Genomic DNA, 18,272 nt, shown 5'->3' on the forward strand with positions numbered 1-18,272 from the left:
CGCCACAGTGATTTCCTAAAGCACAGGTCTGACCATGTCACCAAGCCCTACTCAGCAAATTCCAGCACCTCCCACTTAGCTTGAGAATCTACCATCTCCACTTGACATTTAAAGCTCTTCAAACGCTAGACCCTTGTAGTCTTTCCAGTCTTCTTCCACATTACTCCCCTTTACATGCTCTACGATCCAGACATATTAGGCTATTTACTATTCTTCATACATGATGTTCTACCTCTAGTCTTGATTCCTTTGCGCTAGCTGTCCTCATGCCTGGAATGCTTTATGAGAATCTTTGGCTTCCTGCAAGACTCAGCACAAGTGCCATCTTCTGTAGGAAGCCTTTCTGGATCCCTTCAGCTGCTAAACGAGCCTTGCCGTCTAAGGTTACTTTCTTTCTATTTGGCATATATCTTACAAATTCCTATATATGTACAGATTATCTCCAGCATTGAAATATAAGTTCCTTGAGGGCAGGGATTTTTCTTTGTAACTCCACAAGTTATCAAGGGGCCTGGCACTTGTTTAACAAATGTTTGTTGACTGCCTGATTTCATTTTGATCCACATAACACTCCTGTGAGGCAGGTTCTTGGGCACCATTATCCTCTTCTTAAAGACGAGAAAAAGGAGGCTAAAAGAGACACAGTGGCTTACCCATGATGATACTACTCCCCTCTAGGCACACTCTGTTGTAGCCAACCTCCCACCCCAGTCTTGTGCATTGCCTTATGAGTAAGGACCCTTCCCCCTTAGAAGATTGCACAAGCATTTTGGGCCCCTCATAGGTATTTCTCATGTATTATGAAAGCTGGTTGTGGGTATGGAAAATCCCATTAGACTTTAAGCTCAAAGAGAACATGGACAACATCTATCTAAACTTCTTATCATCCCACCAACAGAGTGCCATTCACGGGAGTCATTTAATCAATGTGTTGAATGAATTCCTGTACAAAAAGCCTTCTGAGGGAACATTTAGTACCTAGACTGTGGCAAATCCAGGACGTGCTGCCTTTTAGTTCCTCCTCCCCCATCCATCTCTCACAGCTGGCAGAATCACCTTCCTAAAGCATAAGTCTGACCATGTCACCCTTGGCCCCAGAACCGTAAGCAGTGCTCTTCCACCTCTAGGATAAAACACAAACTTAGCTCAGAGCTTAAAGTCCCTCACTATCTGGCCCAGCCTGCCTTTGCCTCCTTCTCCCCTTCCTACGTTCTTCAGTACAGCCAAAGTGGCCCACATGAGTTTCCTGAGCTCAGCACTTAGCCATCTTCTGGGCCTCTTCCCAGGCTTTCTGTCTCTTGTATTGGAATCATGAGCTGCCTCTTCCTCATATCCAAAGCTCAGCACATATGTCATCTCTTTCGGATTCCTTTCCTGGTGTCCTTAGTTGTGGGTGCTCAACCCCTCCTCAAATAAACGGTTCCTCTCCGCCAAGGAGGGCAGGGACTGTTCATGTTTTATCTTTGTAATCCTGGTGTGTGGCACAGAGTAAGTACTTAACTTAATAAATGGCTTGTTGGATTAGAAAAGATTCTACAGCTAGTGAGGCATGATAAGTAAAAAGGGACAGCCAAACTATGTTATAAGGCAATAGAAACTACAAAAGATTTGCAAGAAATCATTTTGGGGGCTAAGAAACCAAAAGACTCCTAACAGTGGTTTTGTGTCCTGCTCAGACACTGCTCTCAATTCCCTACAGAGGAATAACTCTTTAAGGGAAAAAGCATCTTTACAGATAGATCTAGATGGCTGTTTTATGGACTCCCAGGGCTGGCAGAGACCTCAAAAGGCCATCCAGTCCATTCCTCCACATTCACACAAGGCTGCATGTACCCCGATGAGCACGGTGGATGGTAGGAGTGACGGTGATGTAAGCAGCCGCAGCAGCAGCAGACATTTCTACACTCCTTTCAGATTTGCAAAGTCCTTTACACACATGACTTCGTTTAGGTCTCACACAATGCTGTGAGTTAGGTGCTATTATTATCCCCATTTTATAGACAAAGCATCTCAGAAAAGTTAAATGACTCGCCCAGGACCACACATCCAGTAACTGCCCAAGACACTCCAAATCCAGTCTTTCTCGACTCCAAGTGTGTACCACGCTGCCTCTCTATACTATGCAGGCTTTCCAATGTTTTGTGGGGAAATTCTTTCTGAACCTGTTCAGTTTGGAGTGAGGCCCGTTTGTAGTAAAAACAAGGGATAGTGACTTGCTGCCACTTATTTAATATTCCTTATACTGAAGGTCTGAGGCTAATTAGGTCATTTGGTTGAGCAGTGACAAGACCAAGTTTATGGTTCAATCCTTTTATGGCCATACCCCACATCCCTAGCCTCAATCTCCCTAGAAAAAAATCTCAGAACACGCACCCTGTCAATGGTGGGCCAGCAGCAACATCTCTATGTCAAACACACTAACTCTGTCATTAAGTCCCATCAGTCTCTGGCCTTCTTTTACCTAGGCCAAATTCTCCTGGTGCTTCCTACCACCTGCATGGCCTTGGGCAGTCGCTTCATCATTCTGGGCCTCTTCCTCACATGAGGCCCTTTCCAGCTCTAGGTTTCTGACCCTAGGAAACTCTATTCCTTGAGATCACACTGACTCACCTCTACCCAGTCCTCCCCAGCCACAACCTCAGGCCCTCAGGGTTACAGTCTCTAAAGACTCGATGGCACTAAAGAAGGGAAGTACATTCCAAACGGTCTGCCCCATACCTGATCAATCCATTGACCTCATCCACAATGTGGCGCAGCTTGTAATAGGCATCTGTCGGGGGAAGCTTCAGCTCTAGAATCAGCCGGTCAATCTTGTTGATGCACACGGTGACGGCCAGCCTCTCCTGCACAGCGTGCTTGATCAGACGCTCGGTATTCAGCATCACCTGAGGATACCGGACACAGGGAATGGAGGAGGAGCCACTAAAGCCCCACAGCATGGCTACCAAGGGCCCTATCTTTTACAAGACAGAGGCTTACGACGGCAGACAAGCTCCCTCACTGATTCTTGAAGTGGTAAGGCAAGGCCTCTGGTTAGCCAAAAGGAAGCACTATTTGGAAAGAACCATGCGACCCTTAAAACAACATAGAAATGCTAGCTTTTGTAATTATTACTACCTGAAGAAGCAGGATTATCTGACTAAGACTAATAGCTCCCCCTACTGGCCATCTCACCAATGGCACACAAGGGAGGAAACTGACTATTGGCGGGGTTTTCTAACTGCTTGGCAAAGGCTCCTGGAAACCTTGAACTGGTTCGCCCAACCATCATATTCTTTCTCAGTGGAGCTTTCGAACTCCTATCGCTAATTCAATAAAATCATTATTATAGAAGAAATATTTTAAATACTTTAGGAATATAAATATTTTCTACCTGCCCCCTCCCTCCAGATTGTAACATTGCCTCTTCATTCCCTAAGCTGCGTTGAATTCCACTGACTCTTTTAAGACCTGATGCTGAATTGATTCACTGTCCTTAAATCAGAGCAAAACTAGAATTTAATCACACAGCTACCTTAAGCTAACCAACAAAACTTCTGAATCTGGATTTATTTGGAGCAAATACAAGGGAAGGGGGTTAAGACAATATTGTTCAAGATCTCACGAAAGCAAATGCTCACCCCCTCAGCTGCATCGATGAAAAGCACCACCCCATCAGAGATGCGCAAACCAGCTGTGACCTCGTCAGAGAAATTCACATGTCCTGAAAAGGGCAAACATGCAGAAAGGGCAGTGAGTGAGTACAGCTAAGCACTGGTAGTCTTACCTGCCTGCAACGACTCAAATAAAAGTACCTGGTTCTCTTCCTCCAGGACAATTACTGCAACTATAGGTAACCTCAGACCTGTAACTCCTCCTTACCTTCCCCCAACCCAAAGTCTCCCACAATTCTTGGAATTCCCATTGATAAGACAAATGGAGTTAATCTTCTTCTACAGAAGGCCTTGTCAGATAAGAAGGGATACACATTTGTACCCACTAACACATTAATATAAATAAACTGATTCAACTAGCAGGTAGTGGTTCTAGAAAGCAGAGAACAGGGATAGAGAACAGAGGACCTTATGCCTTACTCTCCCACTAACTTACTGTTTGATCTTGGGAATGTCACTGCCCCCCCAGGCCTTGTCTCCCTCACTTGGGAGTTGGAGTAGATCATTTCTCAGGTCCTTTTTCAGTTCTGACATCCTATTTTTCCACAACAAGCACATTTTCTTGGCCCACGAAATGTCAAGGGACAGTTCAGAACTCAGGAGAAAGGCAGGTGTGGGAGGGGGTTGTGAGCAGCACAAGAGCACAGGGTGTTCTGGGCAAGGAGAGGTAGAACTCAAAGTGGAAAAAGTAAGGGAAAGCTGGATTACAATTCTGATCTAGGGATACCCTAAATCAGGACTGGGGAACCTGTGGCCTTGAGGCCACATGTAGCCTTCTATGTTCTTGGGTGCAGCTTTTTGACTGAATCCAAATTTTACAGAACAAATCCTTTTATTAAGGGGATTTGTTCTGTGAAGTTTGGATTCAGTCAAAGGGCTGCACTTGAGGACCCAGAGGACCACATGTGGCCTTGAGGCTGCAGATTCCCCACCCCTGCCCTAGATCAAGAGGGAAACCTACTAGGAAAGTCATGGTTTCCTTCAATCATATGGCACTGAAACAGAAAGCAAGGGGCACATGGGATGTCTGGAACAAGTCAGCCAGCACTAAAGGAGCTGTTTAAAAGGCACTGTATTTACTATTACATATAACATATGTAACCACATAGAATATAAAATAGTAACATAATATTACAGATATATATTGATTATATCACATGTATTATATCTTTATAACATTTTGTTATTACAGATTACCTAACATATATTATTATTCCTTCCTAAGTAGGAGGAATTTAAAGTGTGATGGATGTCCACTGAAACTGCTCTCTCCAAAGTTATTAACGGTCTCTTAGTTGCCAAATCCAATGACCTATTCTCAATCCTCATTTTCGCTGACCTCTCTGACACCGTTCATCACTCTCTCCTCCTTGACCTCTTCTCTCCAGATTTTCAGAATGCCACTGTCTCTTGATTTTCCTTCTACCTGTCTGACTTCCTTCTCTGTTTTTTTTTTCCTGTCTTTTTGCTGCATCCTCCTCCAGATCACACCCCCTAAATCATAGACATCCTTCAGGATTCTGTCTGGGCCTTCTCTTTTCCTTCTATGCTACTTCATACTTGGCGATCTCATCAGCTCCTATGGATTTAATTATTATCTCTAGGCTGATGATTCTCAAATCTACCTATCTTGCCCCAATATTTCTGCTGACCTCCAACATCTTGAACTGAATGTCAATTAGACATCTTTAACACATTATGTCCAAAATGGAGCCCATAACTCTCCCATCCTCCTACCTTCCCTATTACCATGGAGTGTAACACCATCCCTTCTGTCCCTCAGTCTCTTAACCTAAGAATCATCCTGGATTCCTCACTGTCTCTCACCAGACTGCCCCACCTCCCCATATCCAAAGTGTTACCAAGGCCTATCAATTTCACCTTTGAAACACCTCTCAAACGGCCCCTCCTCTCCTCTGACACTGCAGCCACTCTAGTACAGGCCCTCATCACCTCATGCCTTGATTACTGCAATAGCCTACTGCAGTATCTGTCTGCCTCAAGTCTCTCCCCATGCCAATTCATCCTCCAATCAGGAAACCAAAGCAATTTTCCTAAAACACAAGTCTGAACTTGTCACCTACCTACTCAGGAAACTTCAGTGGCTCCCTATTGCCTCCAGAAGCAAATGCAAAATGTTCTGTTTGACAATCAAAGCCCTTCGTAACGTAGCACCCTCTTAACCTTTCCAGTCTCCTTACATCTTACTTCCTGACATGTACCTTTTGATCCAGTGACACTGGTCTCCTGGTTGTTCCATGAACAAGACACTCCATCTCTAGGATCCAGGCATTCTCTCTGGTTGTCCCTCAGGCCTGAAATGCTCTCCCTCTCCCTCCTTTGCTCTGACTACAGACCTCCCTGGCTTCCTTTAAGTCCCAACTAAAATCCTACCTGCTACAGGAAGCCTTCCCTAACCCCTCTGTAATTCTAGAGCTTTCTCTCTGTTAATTATTTCCTATTTATCCTGTAGAAAGCTTGCTTTGTAAATATGTGTTTGGATGTTGTTTCCCCCAATTAGACTGTAAGCTCCTTGAGGGCCAGAACTGTCTTTTGCCTCTTTTTGTATCCCCCAAACTTAGTACCTAGTATGTAGCAGATACTTAATAAATGTTTATTGACTGATTGATACCCAAGCATGAGCTGATCTCCTCTGGAAATGGAGACCATGAAGGCTCAAAGGAAGAAGTGGCCAAGATGTTAAAAGGTTAAGGGATGCCAGCAGACACTGGCCCACTCACCTGGTGTGTCCATGATATTGAAGAGGTAAGACTTTCCCTTGGTATCTGGCAGGACCACTGTCACTGGAGTACTTTTGATGCCAACACCCCTCTGAAAGGATAAAGTTGGAAGGTGAGATCTAAACATGAGAGGCCTTGAGGCTGGGGTCATTCTGTTCCGGACAGCTTGCCAACTAAAGATGAACTGCTAACCCTATTGGCTCCCCAAGATCTCCCCCCACCCCGCCACACACACACTAAGTGATTTTTATCTAAGCCCATTCTGCTATGATCTTGATAAATCATTTCCCCCTTTCTTTTCACTGAGAGGGGAGAGAGATTCTCTACCGTAAATCTGGAATAGTGAAGAGAGATGGAAGGCAGTATGAAGACCATACAAGGCTTATTACAGAAATCTGGGTCTAACCTCCCCTAAATCTCTCTCATAGGGTAATAAATGTTTTAATCTAGTGTGACTGGTCTGAAGTAAAAAAAAAATCAATACAGTGACTTAAATAAAAAGTAATTTTATTCAGGGGTACTTTTTATTTTAGATTTTAAAATCTTGTTCATTTTTAAATGGCAGGGAATATAAAAAAAGAACAAAAAATAGGAAACTAATAAATAGAATTAGCCACAGTGCATACATTTATATAGGGACATATATATACAATATGTATCTACACACATGCATGTTTAGATTCAGAGAGGGGGTAGCAGAGCACTGTGGATAGACTGCTGGGCTGGGTTCAAATCTGCCTCTGATACTTACCAATTGTGAGACCCTAATTAACCCTTATGTGCTTCGGGCAGATCTCTACAACTTATCTATGAAATCATACCCTTTATATTCTATGTTGGTGGAGGGAGTTCCTATACCAGGAATCTTCTACAATGACAAAAATCAACCAATAAACATTTAATGAGCACAGACTGTCCACCAGGTACTGTGCTAGGGGCTTGGGGCTGCAGGGTCGGGGGCAGGCAGGGCACCCACCAAGGCAAAACTAAAATTGTTCCTGCCCTTATGGAGCCTACTTTCTATGAGGGGAAACCACTTATACACATGTAAGTAAATATATTCAATAAATACAAAGTAATTTCAGGGGTGGGACACTAGCAGCTGGCAGGGAATCATGAGAGGCCTCCTGCAGGAAGTGGTGCTAGGGCTTAAAAAAGCAGAGATGAGGAAGAAAGACAGCTCAAATGTGAGGGACCAAACCTGGGCAGTAAGCCTGGAAAAGCAGACTGGAGACAGACTGTGAAGAGCTTTAAATGTCAAACAAAAGAGTGTATTTTATCCTAGAGACAAGAGGGAGCCGCTGGAGCTTCTTGAGCAGAGGAGTGACATGGTCACATGTGTGCTTTATAAATGTCACTCTGGTGCCTGTGTAGAAGATGAATTAAGAGGAGAGACTCGAGTCTAGAAGGCTACTCCAACAGACCAGGGGAGAAGAACTGACAGCCTGAACCAGGGTAACCATGACTGTAGAGAAGAGCACAGATGTGAGAAATGTGGTAGTGGCAGGACAACAGGATGTGGCGGGGAGTGTGGTGGGGAGCAGGGATGAGAGTGAAGAACTAAGGCTGATGTTGAAATTCTGAATGTGGACAATGGGAAGGATGGTGGCGGCCTCAACATGAGTTGGGAAGTTAGAAAGAGAAGGTGGGTTTGAGGGAGAAGATGACGAGTTCTGTCTGGGGTTTAATGAATATGAGATGTCAATGGGACATGAGGATGGGAATGTTTACTAATGTCAATGTCAGCTGGGATGTTTTGTCAATGGGAATGTTTACTAAGCAGCTGGAGAGGCTAGAGTTCAGAAAGTCAGATTAGGCCTCAATATATAGATGTGGGAGTCATCAGCACAGAGATGATAACTAAACTGTGAGAGTTAAACAGACCACTGAGAAGGTGTAGGGAGGGAAGAGGGCCTGAGCCAGGTATACTCAGTTAATCACAGGACAAGGATGAGAGTGCAGTAAAGGAGGACGAAAGCATCCAGAGACGTAAGAGGAATGTCATCCAAATCTAGAAAGGTAAGAGGATTCAGGTGGAGAGGTGGTCACCAGCATCACAAGCTACAGAAATGAGAACTAAGAAAAAGTCACTGCATCTGGCAATCAAAAGGTCACCGGTAACTTTGGAGAGAGCAGTTTTAGTTAAGGGATGAGGGTCAAAGTCAGACTGTAAGTGGTTGAGGAGTAAGGGAGAGGAGGACTGGAGGCAGAAAGTGCAGACAGCCTTCTCTAGGAGTCCAGCTGTGAAAGGGAGGATAGCTTAGCCGGGGGATGGGAGGGGAGGATGTTGGTAGAGTTGTGACAATTTTCTAAGGATGGAGGAGACCTGGGCAAGTTTGTGGGTAGCAAGGAAGGAATCGGTAGCTAGAGAGAGATTGAAGATTAGACAGAGAGAGAGAGATGATGTTAATGACAGCGATCTTTTGGAGAGGACAGGAGAGAATGAGATCAGGGGCACAAGAAGAGAGGGCTGACCTTGGGAGCAAGGCCATCTCATCATCAGACTGGATTAAAGGAGAGGGGAACAGGGAGCTCAAAGAAACTGGTCTATGGTAAAGTACGAAGCAAGGTCCTCTGAGAAGGGAAAAGAGAGTGGTATATGAGGCTTGAGAGAAGAAAACATTTTGAGTGGTAACAGTAAGAATGCAGTCCTGTCAATTAAGGACGAGTAAAGGGACTTCCTTGAGGGTCCAGCTGAGACTGGATAACAAACTTGTAGTGGACCCAGAGAACAGAGTTGTATGACTTCTATCATTATTCAGCCTCATTGGTCTCAGAAGGTAGGATGGCAGGTGTGACCGGGAGACGGGCAAGGGATGAATGGTGAAAGGCCAAGGGTATGTAGGACTTGAGAACAGAGTGCAAAGAAGACACTGCAAAGTTCAGCTGGCTAACCATGGGGTTTGGGAAAGGAGGAAAAGGGAAATCAGAGCAGAAATTACAGATGCATAGCTGAGAATGTATATCTATCTCTTCAGAAACATGTATACGCATGTACTTGAGCACATGTAAGACAAGACAGAGAGACTGAGAAAGGGAGAGAGAGAGAGAGAGAGAGATGGAAAACAGACACTGTGGGTGAGGCAGGAACACAGAAACAAACAGAGCTCGTGTACTTTAGAGGAGCGATCCTAGGCGCCAACCCTGCCTCTGACATCCACTGGCTTTGTGACCAGGACAAATCACTCACTTCCCCTTCACTGCTCCAGGCCTCAGTTTCCTCAACTACAAATGGGACTTGATGATCTCTAAGGTCCTTTTCAGCTCTAAATCTATGATATTATGTGTGGTACAATAGAAAGGGCTCCAAATACAGAGCAAGGACTTGATGAATTTGACATCCAATTCTTCTTATTCCTGTGTGACTTCGATCAAATCCCATTAGGACAATAAAGCCCACACTTTCTACCTCAGAGACCACGGACTAAGGGCTAACATGGAAGGGAGAGGTCATCGAGTCCAATCTCATCATTTTACAGATGAAGAAACTGAAGCCCAGAGAGTAGGCTTCGGCTGGAGAAGTGCCCTGGGTCAAACAACGCTAGTGAGGAGGTCAGGCAGAACCTGAGACTTCCAGCCCACGACTCACTCCACACCACGCTGCCTTGCAAAATAAAGCAAACGCTTGTGATCAAAGGGTCTTGCAAACTGTAAGGCACCAGGAAAATGTGAGCTATTGTATATGTACGTGCAGACGAACACATTAGTTCTATGACCTGTTCATTTATTAAGGAAGAATGGGGAGACAGAGGAGAAATGAAAACATGGATGACAGAGACAAGACAAATACATGCCCCACTGATTCACAGCTCAAATAAGAGTGGCACACAAGGAATGGTGGCCGCACAGTTGTGTAAGGGCAGAGGGCATAGATTTAGAGCTACAAAGCCTGAGCTCAAATCCTTGTGCTTAGACTTGAGGAAAAAAAAATCACTTAAACCTCTCTGAACCTGTTTCCTTATCTGTAAAACGAGGATATCCCCCTATGCTATTTACTTTACCAGCCTATTACTAGGAGCAAATGAAAAAATACAATATTCTGTTGTTATAATATCTTGCTACATTATGAGTGTATTTCTGTATGCCACATACATATGAGTATACCCTCTCTGCAGAGTAACATCTTTATCTTATAAACTTTCTGGTTTTGTTCCAGGGTTTTTTTTTTGGGGGGGGGGGGAGGCAATCAGGGTTAAGTGACTTGCTTTTAATATACTGCTTATTTTAGATCTGTGCTGAATTTTGGCAACTATAGGCACAGATTAAGATACTGTCTCTTGCTACCTGCTCTGTAGTCATATCAAATTCAAGCAGAGACTGTCTGCCTAAAAATTTGACTCCCCAATTGGGGAATGGCTAAACAAATTGTGGTATATGAATGTAATAGAATACTACTGTGCAATAAGAAATGAGGGACAGATGGGCTCCATTACAACCTGGAAAGACTTATATGAACTGATGCTGAGTGAGGGGAGCAGAACCAGGAAATCACTATACACAACTACAGATACACGGTCTCTGTAAGAACTAACTTTGGTAGACTTGACTCCTCTCATCAATACAAGGTTCAAAGACAGCTCCAAAAAACTCATGATGGAAAAAGCTATGTACATCCAGAGAAAGAATTATGGAGTCTGAATGCAGATTGAGGCAAACTATTTGCTCTCTTTTTCCTTCTTTTCTGGTTTCATTTCTCCTCTCTCATAATTCAATCCACTGGTTAGAATTCTTCTTTACAACTGGACTATAATGTAAATAAGTTCAACCTATATTGGATTACATGCTGTCTTGGGGGGGAAGGGGGAGGAGAGGGAGGGAGAGAAAATTTGGAACCCAAAAACCTGTGAAACTGAATGCTGTAAACTAAAAATAAAAAAAAAAATTGACTCCTCACCCTAAACTACAAATTATGGTGCCACAAGGAATCTAAGATCCTTGGAGGAGATGAAGAGGCGTTATAAGTCACCCTGTGGTTCATACATTTTCACCCCTGACTGATCTGATAGCTGCTGGACCTGGCAAAGTGTTACAAGACAACAGGAGCTGCTCTTCCTAGGCACACTTACCTCTTGCTCAGTGAATAGGATGTCTGTGTAGCAGAGCTGGAAAAAAAAAATAAAGGGCTCTCATTGTTATCATTATCCAGATTCAGATTCCTTGTCCTGCACAAACAACATCCTAACCTTTATAGTACTATTAAGCAAGCAAAGGAACTGAAACTGCAGGAAGCTACACAGTTAAAATCAAGTATTTAGGACAGTGTCCACCCAATTGGAGACGGTAACTAGATGTGTGAATAAAGTATATGCAACTGGGGAGGAGTACACTAGAGAATAAGGGGTAAAACCTGGTGCAGCCAGATGGATAAAATCACTCAAACCCACAAAGGGCCCTTAGAGGAACGAAAGGAACAGAGCAGTCTTCTCAGAAACCCTGCATGTCAGAATGGTCAACTGGTACTTCCTGAGTTTAGTTGCCAATAGGTTCCTTGTCACTCACTTTCCCTTCTTCCCTGCTACCCAACGCATCCCCTGGAACTAAGGATTCCTGATATTAGCTATTTCAAAAATACTTTCCTGTCAGCATTCTTTGTAATGAGACTTCTAGCTACTCTGCCCTCATTCAGAGGTATTTAGATTTACAGTGAAAACAAGCCCCAGTTGCATATTTGTAGACTGGTTACTAACAAGAAGGAATAAAGTATGTAACTCTAGATATACTAGGGCAAAAGATATAGCCCAGGGTGAGAACAGACTGCTGAGACTTGGCAGGTGAAGATTCTCTATGCTCAAATTAGAGTTCACACCACCCTCTCGGAGACCATCAGCAGAACCAACAACTACAAAGCAGCATCTGGTAGTTTCCATCTATTTATAAAGTAAAAGGAGATGACAGAGAGAACACCAGGATTCAACCTGAGTCACCCACAATGGTAGCTCTACTTACATCTTGATCGTAGCGCTTTCTGATTTCCGGGTGAGTCTGTTCTATCAGACAGTCTACAAAACAAGTCTTCAAAGGAAAAGAAAATAAAATCTGTCAACTGCATTGGGAAAGGTATAACATCAAATTACTTTTTTTTTTAAAACCCCAACATAATTAGGGAAAGGGGAGGAGATGTGGTAGGAGGAGGAAAGGCAGGACCAAGGGAGAGAACAGTATTAACACTGAGGCCAGAGGTTAATTTCCAAAAGAAATAAAGATGAATTGTCTCTCAGACAGATATCCCCTAGGAAATGAAAACTCATAAAAATCAGAGTAAGGCAGCAAGCCAGCTAAAAGCTCAATCTCTCTTCTTCTCTCAAGTTGTAGACACAAGGCTCAGGAAGGCAAGTGACTTATAAATAGGCCCTGCTGTGAGACAGGAAACCTGGCTACTCAGTATGATTTTATAACAAGGAAAGACCCTCTGGAATCAAGAAACTTGTTTACCCGCCCCCTCTACTCCCAATCCATTCAATTTTCAGGGATGAACAACTAATGGAAGTAAAGAGAAATCCAGTTCCACAGCTATTACAGGCCTTCCTTACCTTGCCATGGTGAAGATGGCCACAAAGGGTCACATTTCTGATCAGTTCCGAGTTGTCCATCAAGTCTGCCAAGAAACTGGAAAGCAAGAAGGGCTGATTTCAGATGGCCTCAAGCGGGGGAGTAATGCTTCTTGAATTATTTGAGAAAGCCCAAACACCCAATATCATACATAACATTTGGGAAAGAGTCCTGAAGTAAAACAAGATTTTCTACTAATGACGTGAACAATCTGAAAGCCTGTGAAAATGAAAACGCAAGCATTATCCTTACTTCTACACAGCTACTATGGCACCCTTTATGCAATAGTAAAGTCACTTAAACAGCCAGACTACACCAGGAAATGCATGCCTTGGAAAATTATCATAGACAGACAGATGATTTATACAGATTATCTATCTATCTACATATATCTATAGCTCTCTCTCCACTCTATATTACAACTATAAAGTAACTATATTTGATTGTTTTCCTGTTTTTCTTTTTGAAATACATCCAATACTAATACATCCAAATGAATGTTGCTAACTTCAAAGCAGTCATCTTGAGAAGCTACAGTTATTCCAATTGAAATCTTCTTTGGAACTTATCACCTGGAATTACTGTCGGACCTAGGCTACAAGGTGCACAAAACTGGTCTCTTTACTTCATAATTATAACTCATCCGTGACCCAGAATGGTGCGAAGCAATGTGAACACCAGCCTAGGCTCCAGATGCCTGAATCTTGGATTCAGTCAGTGGACAGAACGTCTAGTCATTAAATTCACTTGACCAGCAGGAAGGGCAATAGTGCAACTTATGGTCTCTCTTGAGCCCCGGGAGGTTAAGTAACTTATCTAGGTCCACAAAATCAGTATGGGTCTGCAGAAGGACCTGAACTTGCGTCCTGCAGACCCTGAGGCTGGCTCTCTAACTGCTGTATCACACTGGAGCTGCAGGTGCCTCTTGACTATTTTCAAAAGTTAAATCCATCCTTCAGGAATGAAGATTTGCCATCACTGAAGATACTGAAAGACTGTGATGCAGGGAAACCACAAAACAATCCCAGGTGAATGTTGCAAAATTGCTAAGAACAAGAACGGCTTCAAAGAAGAGACACAAGGAGGCATCTTCCCCACTCCTTTGCAGAGGGAGAAGGCCTATGGGTGTAGAACGCTGAATTTATTTTCAGATTTTTTTTGATGTTTTAATCAGTTTTGCCGATTGTTTTTTGTTCTTTCAAAATATCTTTTGTAATATGGGATGCTTCTCTGGGAAGGAGAATGCAAGGAAAATTTTAGGGTATACAAAAAACATCAATAGAAATTTGTTTAAAAAAAAAGTGACATGGTTTCTGAAGGAAACTCCAAAGTAAAAGTTCTCAAAATATCTGAGCAACGAGAGTATCAGTGCAATTCAAGGATAGTCTCACATACATTTCACAGAGAAAGCATAATCAAAACAAGTATGCACTCCATGGTCAGGACAGTATTTCTGAACATTTCCACCAGCTGGCGCTCTCCCCATTCCAAGTAGAGAGTGAATGTGTTTGAAAAATGTTTATCTGCCTTATTAATCAAATACAAGGTTGTTGCTGGGATCCTGATAATCATGTTATTTAACACAACATCAAAAATGAATAGCATTTCATTTTGTTTCAAAGGTCACTCACACTACCACCAAGTGAAAGGCTAAAGACATGGACACTGCAGATCAACCAGTACACACTCGGCCACAGTTAGATTTCCCAGCCGACAGCCCAAACCAACCTTTGGTTAGGAGAAATCCTGCTCTCGCAACCCACCGACATTCCATGCTCCTACCTAGACAAGACACCATTTCCCAGCTGTTTCAGTGGAGGAGGTGAAAACTTTGCTACTTACTCCATCTCATACACAGTGACAGGCAATGTCTGCTCCATCAGAGAGAATTTCTTGGTTTTCACTGGTTTTATAATTGGCTCTGAGGAAGAAACATAACAAATGTGGTTCATGTTCAGGCACGAATAAATGTACACGTCCATTCCTATATGTGAATGAATAATAATAGCTAACATTTATTTAGCAGGTACTATGTGCCAGGCGCTCACAATAGCCCTGGGAGGTACGTGCTACCATTATCCCCATTTTACAACTGAGGCAAATGGGATTAAGCGACTTACCCAGGGTCACACAGCTAGTAAGTATCTGAGCTGAGGTCTTCCTGACTCCAAGCTAAGCACTCTAGCCACTGCATCACCTACACTAATATATTTTAACCTTTACAGCAGGAGTTCTTAATATCTGGGGTCCATGCACTTTTTAAAAAAATATTTTGATAACTGCATTTTGCTATAATTGGTTTCCTCTGTAATTCTATTATTTTATCTTAGACATTTAAAAACTATGTCTAAGAGGTCCCTAGACTTCACCAGACTGGCTCCAGAGGGGTCCCTGACACAAAGAGTGACACCCCCCTGCTCTAGAGAATGATTCCCACAGAGGGGTGACTCAGCCGCAGGAAGAGCAGAGGGTCATCTTGCTTTTTGGCAAGATTTCATAAGGGCAGGAGCCCCTGGGTGAGGAACTCCCTCCACTAGCAGAGGCAGAACCATACCTACTGAACAACTCAGCTAAGAGAGGTGAGGAAGGGACTTGCTCAGGGTCACACAACCAATCTGTGGCTGACGTGAACCCAGATCATCCCCTGGCTCTGAGGCAAGCTCTCTAGGCACTACCTTACCCTGCCCTACTAGGAAGCACTGGCAAGGCACCACACAAAGCAAATAAAATAATAGCTACTGAACTCAGAGAGCACACGATGGAGTAGGAGAGATAAGATAAATACACAAAGATTTCTGATGTGACTTCTTTAGAATGGGATAAATGAACAGGATCATACAATCAACGATCCAAGGATGGCAAGACCACACTGATGGCTGTTTAGAAAAAGAGAAAGAGGATACAGGAGCCGAGTCCTGACTGCAATCAATTGATGAGAAGAGATGGGAGGGAAGAGAAAAGAAAAGCCCACTCTTGGCGAAGGGTGGATGCAGTAGGGGCAAGGCAGAAAATTCTGGCCAGAGTGGGAATTTCGGAGTTCATGATCTTGGGACTTCCAAGCAACATGAAGTCAAAGATGTAGCCATCCTGGGAGATGACTGGAGTAGAATATAGTTGGAGGTTATAGGAGCTGAGGCCAAGGAATCACGACCTCAAAATGTTAAATGTCACGTGGGTTGCGAGATTGTCACTACTTCCAAGTGCTTTCCTGCTCAGAGGAGAGTAACCAAAGTTTCAAGGCACAGAGAGCAGAAAAAGTTAAAGGAATTAGGTTTGTTTGACCTGGAAAAGAAAAGGCTAAGGGAAGACTCAAGGACATAAAAATTATTTTAAGAATGTAGACAATGGAGGGAGAGGCAGAGTAGCATAATGGATAGAGCCAGCTTCAGAGTTTGCCTCAAGAAAAGGGTATTCATCTGTTAAGTATCAATCAGTGAGGACAAAGGAAACCTGAACCTCATAGGCTCCTTCCCTGTTCTCTCCACCCGCCCCCCACCATCTTTGTTTTCCTAGAGAGCTGGATAACACTGCCCTTTGCCCAAGCAAATAACCTGGTTAAATACTAATAAATCAAAAATCATTTTGCCCAGCCAACCTTCCCTGAGTAATCCCACTTAATTTTATTTACTTTATTATTGGCACTTGCCCTCAGCACACACGTTCTTAGTTGCAAGCATATTAACTTACATTCACTGACATGTGACTTTAGTCAGTTAATAAGCATTTATTAAGCATTTACTGTGTGCCAGGCATTGTGCTAAGCACTGGGGATACAGAGACAGGCCCTGCTCTCAAGAGCTCACAGTCTAAGTGGGGAGACAACATGCACACATTCATGTGCAAACAAGCTACAGACAGCATAAACTGGAGATAATCAACAGAGGGAAGGCAGTAGCATTAAAGGGCAATGGGAAAGTCTTCTTGTAGGAGATGGGATTTTAGCTGGGACTTGAAGGAGGCCAGGGAAGCCAGAAGGCAGAGAGGAGGAGGGAGAGCATTCCAGGCAGGAGAGATAGCCAGATGAAACTGGCCAGAGTTGGGAGATGCAGTGTCTTGTTTGAGAAAGAGCAGGGGGGGAGAGCAGGTGGTTATGAAGAGCTTTGAATGCCAAATAGAGAATTTTATATTTGATCCTGGAGGTGATAGGAAGCCACTGGAGTGTACTGAATAAGGAAGTAACATGGTGAAATCTAAGCTTTAGGAAAATTGGTTTGATCAGTGAAGGATGGATTTGAGTGGGAAGAGGCTTGTGGCAGAGACCTACCAGGAGGGTACTGCAATAGTCCAGACTCAAAGTAATGAAGGCCTCCACCAGGGTGCTGGCAGCGTCAGGAGAGAAGGGGGCCGTATATGAGATACTACAACAGATCTTGGCAACATTGGATATGGGAGGTGAGAGAGAGAGGAGTTGAGGATGACATCTAGGCTATAAGCCTGAGTGACTAGGAGAATGGTGATACCCTCAACAGTGAATAGAGAAGTTCAGAAGGAGGGAAGGTTGGGGGAAAGATGATGAATTCAGCTTTGGAGCTGCTGAGTGTACTATGTTTAGGGAACATAGCGTTTAAGATGTCCAAAAGGCAGGTGGAGGTGCAAGTCTGGAGGTCAACAGAGATTAGGGCTGGATAAGTAGATCAGAAAATCAGCAGCATGAATCCATGGGAGTTGGTGAGATCACTAAGTGAAACGGTGTAGAGGGAAAAGAAAAGAGAGCCTAGGACAGGACACTCATAGTTAGCAAGTGTGATTTGAATGAAGATATAACAGAGGAGACTGAGAAGGAGCAGTCAGATGGGTTAGGAGGAAAACCAAAAGAGACATGTATCCCAAAAAGCTAGTAAGAATAGAGTATCAAGGGGAAGGCATAATAGACAGTGTCAAAGGCTGCAGAGAGGTCAAGAAGGATGATGATTAAGAAAAGGTCACTGGAGAGGAGGTGGAGACAAGACAGGAAAGTAGAAGAAGCATTCCAGCAGAACTCTTCCAATACTCCCCTCCAAACAACTTTAAAATATTGGGTCAAAGTTTGAAGCCTTGGATGAAAACAGTATGGTGGCCTTTTGGTTGGCGTGGAGAAGGGCGGAGCTGTTCTTATGCATGGAGATGATGGAGGGAGCTCCATGAGAACCCAGGATGGCTGTATTGTCCAGGCTGGATGCGATGGATAAGTCCTATTTCAGATTTACATGAGCTGATGCACAGTGAAGTGAGCAGAACCAGAACATTGCACACAGTAACAGCAACGTTGTTCGATGAAGAGCTATCAATGACTTTGCTATTCTCAGCAATACAAAGATCCAAGACAAGCCCAAAGGACTAATGATGAAGC

General features: G+C 43.6%; 1 protein-coding gene across 1 annotated transcript in view; it reads right to left on the bottom strand.

Moving 5' to 3' along the window:
* EFTUD2 (elongation factor Tu GTP binding domain containing 2) overlaps window positions 1-18,272 on the bottom strand; it is a 47,707-nt gene that overhangs the window by 20,360 nt on the left and 9,075 nt on the right. Inside the window, exons 4-10 of the mRNA XM_036756322.1 lie at window positions 14,786-14,864; window positions 12,925-13,000; window positions 12,341-12,406; window positions 11,461-11,496; window positions 6,395-6,485; window positions 3,621-3,703; window positions 2,719-2,885 (exon numbers count right to left, since the gene is read on the bottom strand). Of these exons, the coding sequence (XP_036612217.1) occupies window positions 2,719-2,885; window positions 3,621-3,703; window positions 6,395-6,485; window positions 11,461-11,496; window positions 12,341-12,406; window positions 12,925-13,000; window positions 14,786-14,864 (598 nt within the window). The remainder of the gene's footprint in view (window positions 1-2,718; window positions 2,886-3,620; window positions 3,704-6,394; window positions 6,486-11,460; window positions 11,497-12,340; window positions 12,407-12,924; window positions 13,001-14,785; window positions 14,865-18,272) is intronic.

The sequence above is a fragment of the Trichosurus vulpecula genome, chromosome 4, assembly GCF_011100635.1.
Source record: "Trichosurus vulpecula isolate mTriVul1 chromosome 4, mTriVul1.pri, whole genome shotgun sequence".
Taxonomy (NCBI): Eukaryota; Metazoa; Chordata; class Mammalia; order Diprotodontia; family Phalangeridae; genus Trichosurus; species Trichosurus vulpecula.